The sequence below is a fragment of the Erpetoichthys calabaricus genome, chromosome 1, assembly GCF_900747795.2.
Source record: "Erpetoichthys calabaricus chromosome 1, fErpCal1.3, whole genome shotgun sequence".
Lineage (NCBI taxonomy): Eukaryota > Metazoa > Chordata > Cladistia > Polypteriformes > Polypteridae > Erpetoichthys > Erpetoichthys calabaricus.
Window position 1 is genome coordinate 290,378,037 of NC_041394.2, and position 8,092 is coordinate 290,386,128.

The 8,092-nt window shown below is 33.8% G+C and overlaps 1 protein-coding gene across 1 annotated transcript; it reads left to right on the plus strand.

Moving 5' to 3' along the window:
- The first annotated feature begins 3,496 nt into the window (after window positions 1–3,496).
- On the plus strand, window positions 3,497–8,092 carry LOC114646755 (transcription factor Spi-C-like). The gene is made up of 6 exons (XM_028795091.2): window positions 3,497–3,776; window positions 4,179–4,205; window positions 4,533–4,626; window positions 4,989–5,101; window positions 5,843–5,948; window positions 7,393–8,092. Exons 2-6 carry the CDS (start codon window positions 4,203–4,205, stop codon window positions 7,833–7,835), a joined length of 759 nt encoding a protein of 252 aa, XP_028650924.1. The 5' UTR covers window positions 3,497–3,776; window positions 4,179–4,202; the 3' UTR covers window positions 7,836–8,092.

The following is an 8,092-nucleotide window of genomic DNA, read 5'->3' on the forward strand; positions in this document are numbered from 1 at the left end:
AATAATGAGTGTCTGCAGGCAACAGTGAAGCATGGTGGAGGTTCCTTGAAAATTTGGGGCTGCATTTCTGCAAATGGAGTTGGAGATTTGGTCAGGATTAATGGTGTTCTCAATGCTGAGAAATACAGGCAGATACTTATCCATCATGCAATACCATCAGGGAGGCGTATGATTGGCCCCAAATTTATTCTGCAGCAGGACAATGACCCCAAACATACAGCCAAAGTCATTAAGAACTATCTTCAGCATAAAGAAGAACAAGAAGTCCTGGAAGTGATGGTATGGCCCCCACAGAGCCCTGATCTCAACATCATCGAGTGTGTCTGGGATTACATGAAGAGACAGAAGGATGTGAGGAAGTCTACATCCACAGAAGATCTGTGGTTAGTTCTCCAAGATGTTTGGAACAACCTACCAGCCGAGTTCCTTCAAAAACTGTGTGCAAGTGTACCTAGAAGAATTGATGCTGTTTTGAAGGCAAAGGGTGGTCACACCAAATATTGATTTGATTTAGATTTCTCTTTTGTTCATTCACTGCATTGTGTTGATTGATGAAAATAAATGATTAACACTTCCATTTTTGAAAGCATTCTTTGTTTACAGCATTTTTAACACCTGCCTAAACCTTTTGCACAGTATTGTATATTTTATACAGGGTCATGGGGGTCTGCTGGAGCCAATCCCAGCCAACAAAGGGCACAAGGCAGGAACCAATCCCGGGCAGGGTGCCAACCCACCGCAGGAAACACACAAACACACCAATTTAGAATCGCCACTCCACCTAACCTGCATGTCTTTGGACTGTGGGAGGAAACCTGAGCGCCCGGAAGAAACCCACACAGACATGGGGAGAACATGCAAACTCCACGCAGGGAGGACCAAGGAAGCGAACCCGAGTCTCCTAACTGCGAGGCAGCAGCGCTACCACTGCGCCATCGTGCCGCCCTTAAAAATAATCCTGAAAAGTAATTCAAAACCTTACACATTCTAAAAAAAAAATACAGAAATTAAGAGTCCTTGCCAGGCGTTAGGAATTACTGTAAATAGCTCAGTATATCTTCTGATTGCTCTTAACTTGTAATACCTCCATATTTGTGCTGCTCCCTGTCGTAAAACCTTCCAGAAGTAATAAGTGTTTGTATCTCATGACTTCTTAATTGCAATTCAGATACTAATCCAATTTTTTTCCTATAAGTAAGTTTAAAAGGCTTTTATTTTTTATAAATTATTTTTGCCAGCTACCTCTTTAGGCTCCTAACTGTCATTCTTGTCATTATACTACTTTCAAATTTGCTAGAACATTTTTGGATACAAGTTTTTTGAAAAACACACACCTAATACTTTAATACTCCCCAGACATGCAAATGGTACAATACATTTCCAGAATAGGTTTCCAATAAAATCTTTATATATATTTTTTTTCTTAAAAAAACAACAATACACTGCATGTTTTTGGCAGGGCCACCCATTAGTGCATCTGGCTAGAAGGAGGCCAAACTCTCCTGGGCATGTAGTACTCTTTTATCAGATACAATATATAAACATAAGATGTCATGCATTTGGGACCTTCACTCTTTAAAGTCTGAGCTTTTTGAGGAGCAATTCAGCAAAACAATATAGCACATTACTATTACTGTATATTACTTAGTATTATTTCTTTCTTTCTTTACACATTTTTCATATCAGCAATCATGCTATCCCAAACAGTTAAAACATCACAGAGTAAACAGCAGAAGTAAAAAGTCTTTAAAATGATGACTACTTTGAACATTGAAAAAAAGATCTGTATCAAAGACTGGATACTATATTTTGTATAAAACTAGGCTGATTCAAAAGAAAAATGTGTCTATTGTATTTAATGAATTTTTCATTTTTGTGAGGCCCGATACAGTCTGTCAGGTAGTGTTTTATTTTTCAAAACTGCTAGGAACATCATTACAGTTAGTGATAGCAATAAAAAATATATTTCTCAGGAAATACTTGTGTAAACAAAGTAATTTTCAGGCAGTGTTCAGAAGCCATTTAGAAGGCTAACAGAATGTTAGGTTATACAGCACAATGTGTAGAGTGCACATCCAAGGCTATGCTCAAACTTTATAATGACCTGGATGGACTTCATCTGGAGTACTATGTGCAATTTTGGTCTCCAGGCTAAACAAGGACATAGCAGCACTAGAAAATGTCTAGAGAAGAGCGACTAGGCTGATTCCAGGACTGCAGGGATGAATTATGAGGAAAGATTAAAAGAACTGAACCTTTTCAGTTTAAGCAAAAGGAGATTAAGAAGTAATATGACTGAGTTGTTTAATATAATGAAAGGAATTAGTTCAGTGGATTGAGACTGTTACTTTAAAATGAGTTCAGCAAGAACAAAGGGACACAGTTGAACGTTGCTAAGGGTAGATCTTGCACAAACATTAATAAGTTTTTCATCACACAGAGCAGCATGGACACTTGGAATAAGTTACCACGTACTGTGGTAGACAGCAAGTCTTTAGGGACCTTCAAAACTAGACTTGAAGCTATTTTGGAGGAATTAAGTGGATAGGAGTGACTGGTTTTGTTGAATGGCCTACTTTCATTAAATGTTTTTGAATGTTGTAATTTTCCACTCCATTTTGTAACTACAAAATATAGTCAGTTTTAGAAAGCTTTATTGGTTGATTGAATATAATTATACATTAATGGTCTTGGAGTGTTAAGGCATTTTGGCTATTTATCAGAATCTGAATATAATTGATGTTATTTTAGGAAATGTACATGAATAAGATTGAAACACTTAATGGACTGAAAAGCCATGCTTCATACAATTGTTCCAATGTTGTGATGTTCTAATGGGGTGGCATGATGGTCTTGTGGGGCAGCTACAGTACTTTCCAGCTTCAGAGTCCTATACCCGTCATTTCCTAGTATAGTTCTAGTTCTATCCACATCAGTTTAATTTGGGTGCATTGGTTGTCTTCCCACATTCAAAATGTAAATGGACCTCCTATGAAGAACTCTGATTGTTCCAGGAGATGGACCAACCAATCCAGAGTTGTCCTCTGCTTTCTGCCCAGAACAGGATTCCGTTTACAAAAACTCTGTCATTGAAAAAATTGGACCCATAAAATTGATGTATAATTTGAAAGAACCATTTTCCAATCTGTACCATGCTTTAAAAAAACTGTAAACTAACTAAATAAATAAAATATGCTTATCTTTTCATATTTGGGCTGAAAGAAATGAGGGTTTCCATCATAATGTGACAAAGCCCCCATCCATCAAGAATGTATAACTTCCAAATTACCAGAATAACTGTTTGTTTTCTTCTGGTCTTGTTTTTTTGATCCCATGAACTATACAGTAGATCATTGTTATAATACGCTTTAGTCTTGTACACTGATTTACATTCAATAGGCTTTGTATTTAAGATGCAAATATGTCCACTTAAAAAAAAATCCCCACATCAAGAACTTCCCTAAATGCAGCTATATAACGAAGATGTGCATTTCAAAATGAAAACTCTTGTGAAGGTATATCTCTTATGCCACAAGCATAAGTATGAATTGGTCTTAAATTTATAGCATAAATATTGTATTGTGTGTTATCTACACATGTACTTAAGTTGCGAATTGATTTATTTAATTTTTATTTGAAACTTAGTTTATCTGTAAGAATCAAGAAACTTTTAAAATTCTTGAGGAAGCCTTCATTGGTCAGTGAAGAGATGAAACCAACAAAAACTTTTTATTGAAAGTTTCTGTAATTCTTCCCATGATTTACATTGTTTAACGGTAGGTTCCAGTGCATTTAATACTTCTTTAAGGAATTAATAAAAAAGTATTTTGCATTCAAATTCTAATATATACTACTTACAACTGCAGAGAAAAAATACTATATAATTTTAACTCTTATTTCACAATAACTTATGTTTGAGTGTGTCTGATATATAAAGTTTAGAATATTACAATGAACTTAGTCAATATATGGCAAAATTAAAGAAAAAAATGCGTGATTTTTTTGTTAAATTATTTATTGTACTTTTTGTTCATTTGCATTTAAAACAATCTTTTTAAGAGTATATACTTTTAAAACTGACATTGCATAGATTTAATTTAGTGAAAAGTAATTCATACAAACTGCCCGTGATAAGGTAACAATTATATTTGATTTATTTTGATTTTTCTATGTTTCAGGGGTTAAAAAACTGAAATTTCAGCATGGTGAGTGACTGCATTCAATTTTTATATTTTCTGGTAAAAATTAGGCTCTTATATTAAATGTATATGGTAATATGTTAATTATACATGACTGCAGTATGTTCTAGATTATTCTTTGTACAATAGATAGAATTTTTTAAAATGCTGATTTAATAGTTGTAAATTTAGAAAACATTAAATTTTTTATTAAGTACTTTGTAACACAATATGTTATAATACAGAAAAAAAGTATACATTTTTCCTCTCCAGATTTTTTAAAATTTTGCTTTATGCAAAGTATTTAACTGCTAGTTTAGTCCCTTTCACTTGCTCTTATTTTTGGACTTACAGAGTTGCTCTGACCAAGACATACTAAGCCAACACTTCCAAGATGCAATAGAAGTTTTACAGCAACACTCAGACCTTCAGCAGCAGCAACAGCCTGGTAGAGCATTTAATGTTTTTCATATTTTTTACTAAATAAATTATTTTTAATTTATTATTTAAAAGTATATAAAAACATATAAAATGTTGATCAACTTCACAGATGCAGTAATTTTGACTATTATGTCTTAAAACTGAAATAATAGATTACTTTCTTTATATTTATAGAGCATACAACACATCAGTAATTCATACCATACTTCATTTACATTTATTTGCTTGACAGACGCTTTTATCCAAAGTGACTTACAAAGCGTCATACTTCAATCGCCTTACAATTTTAAATACTGTAACCTTGTGTTTTCCTTTTATGTTTTTTGTAATTTGTAGATGATTAGTATCATTTATTTTTCTTGCGTTCAGATGTCTGCTACAGTTTTGAAAATTTCCAGCAGATGCAGTCTCGAACCAGTGTCAACTGTTACAACTCCATGTCTGTGTATGAGGAACAAACATCCAGCTGGACAGAGATACCGGTGAGATACTTGCACTAGAAATGTCCAACTAGAGTTAGAAATCAAACAGTTCATTGTAAATGGGGTCCATGTGTGTTCCATATGATTTCTATCCAGTGTAACAGGATATCATATACACTATTCAAAAATGTTTTATTTTAGATGGGAGTAAAGATGTGTATCAAAATAGAAAAGAAAGAGAGAGGTGTTGTGAGTGGAAATGTTTTAATTAGTGGAGTCAGTGGACAATCATCTGCTGTGTGGACTGCCTTTGGTATGGTCACAGTCGGGTAAAAAAATAAAGTAAAAACTATAAGGACTACTATAGCATGACATGCACAACTGACATGTGGTGGTGTTTGGGCTTTGGTTCTGTCTCAGGACTGATTGCCTTGCATGCACTTCCCTTGTTTTAAATGTATTATTAAAATGGGGAATTTAGGGTTTCTAGCTGTTTTACCAAGAAGTCCTACTGGGATTCTGTCTAGGACTTCTAACCACACTGCATGTCTTGTTGCCAGACCCCAGATTTGATTTAGGCAAAAAAAAAAAAAAAGAAATTTAAAGCATTGCTGGAAGGAGGTAGCTATTCCTTATATTTCATTCCTGTTAGGAGAATTTTTGATCGAGGCCCCACTGAAAAAACAAAAAGTCTGTCATATAATACTGTAGTAGCAACATAGACATTTTGCCTTATAGTATCCATTAGATAAATCATAAAATGTACTATTTTTATGGTGCACATGTATTTTTGTCCTATAGAACTGGGTTCACACAATTGCAGATGGCCCTCCAGTATACAACTTTAACAGCTGCCAGGAAAATCAACTTGTGTATTCTGTTTTACATTCCCAACGAAGTGGAAAAGGTTTGTAATCATTAGTGCTACAATACTCTTTAATTTCCTTTTATTATTTAAAAAAGCTTTAGAATTATGATTTTTCTTTCTGCATAATTAAAACTAATTTCATTAGTAGTACTTTACATTATTTGCCTCAAAGGAAAATGTCACATTTACGTAAGCTCAACAAATATAGAAATAAAAAGAACCACAACAACACAGAAGCACACAAGAATTACAAAAAAAAGAAGGAAAAAAAGACCTGGCTAATGATACAGCAAGACAGCAGTCACAGTTAGGCACTGCAAGAGTGTATTGTGGTAGATATGAAGGAGTCAAAGTCACATTTCTTGGCACACTTCTGCTGAATAATTTGTTGGCTGAAACTCAAAGAGAGGATGTAAAGTATTGTTCATAATGGCACTCAGTTTTCTTTTAAATCTTTCATTCCGTACTACCTCCAGGAGTGCAAAGTGTGTAACATAATAGCCTGTCCTTTAAATTAACTTGGTGGGCCTCTCGTGCACACCACAGCGAACAAAATTGCAGTGACCATCACAGAGTTACAGAACATGTAAAGAATGTCATTTACCACATTAAAGGAGTGCAATCTCCAATTCTCTTCTACAGTGTTTTACTAATATATGTGTATGTATTTAGATGACTAACTGGATTAATGCAAGAATAATTAAGAAAAATTGACAGAGCTTATGTTTTTATCTGTAAAGTTTGCATGCTATCCTAATAAGTGCCAGTTTATAAGTTTATAAAGAAACAGTCACTGCTGTATGCTTTATGTATTGTTGCTTAAATAAAAATGCAAACTGTACTACAGTGTACTATTCTTAATAGTAGTTCTGTTAAATAAACATTTCTTTAAGGTAAAATAGCATATCTCAAAAGAGAATTAAAAAAATAATAATAATAATGCTCCGAAATGGTATGACATCTTGTCCAGGGCTTGTTACTGGTTTAGTGCCAAGATACCAAGGACCGAGACAAAGTGTGTGAGAAAATAAGTGGAAGAATAAAAATAGCATGTCTTATTTTTTTCTGTTCCTTTAGCTTATAACACTGGAATAAAATTAGACAACAAGCAAATATGTAGAATGTATTTAATCAAGAAAGTGAATCAATATATTGGCCCTTCCAAGCACACACACATAATTTACCTATACACATATCCAGTATTTCAGTTACCACAAAGTACTATTACCTTTAGCCATTTTCCATTAGGTTATGTGTCACCTGAGAGATAAACCAGCATTACTGTTCTTTACTGATTACATAATTTGATATTTTTTTTGTTTACCCTTCAGAAGTGTATGAGATTATTTATATTACTTTATTATTTTTTACAAAATACACAATATAACAAAGTTTTAAAATGTATAAGTTACATCATTAAACAACTACACTTTCATCTTTTACTAAACTGGCACTGTTCATTGCTTTTATTTTTCTCATTTAGGTAGAAAAAAACTGCGGCTCTATGAATACCTCCATGAAGCACTGTGTGACTCAAATATGTCTGATTCAATACAGTGGGTGGACAAAAGTAATGGCACTTTTCAATTTGTGTCAAAAAACAAAGAGAAGCTGGCAGAACGTTGGGGGAAGAGAAAGGGCAATCGAAAAACCATGACTTACCAGAAAATGGCTCGTGCCTTACGGAACTACAGCAGGACTGGTGAGATTATTAAGATTCGGAGGAAGCTGACTTATCAGTTTAACCCAGTGATTTTACAAAGACTAAATCCCACTCACACACTGGGACGAGATGGATTGTTTTACCAGTATATACCTACAGACCATGGAAACTATGCTGTAGACAACTGGCAAAGTGGTCACAGCCACTACAATTATGACTCTCTGCATGATCTCAATTATTCGGTCATACACTCAGCTACATAATTTTTGTCTGGAAGACATGAACTATAAAAATTAAAGAGATTCCTAACAGGGTGTTTGACAATATGCAAATAATAATACCTTCAAATGATGAAGTTTATCTCACAAATCACAGTGAATAATGGATTTTGATCAAATTTCAAAATAAACACATTTGAGGAATAAAAGACAAATCATTTATAATACAGTGAAAATCATGTCAGGTCCAGAATTTTTCTGATTGTAATCATCATTTAAAATGATTAAAAAATGTAATTTGT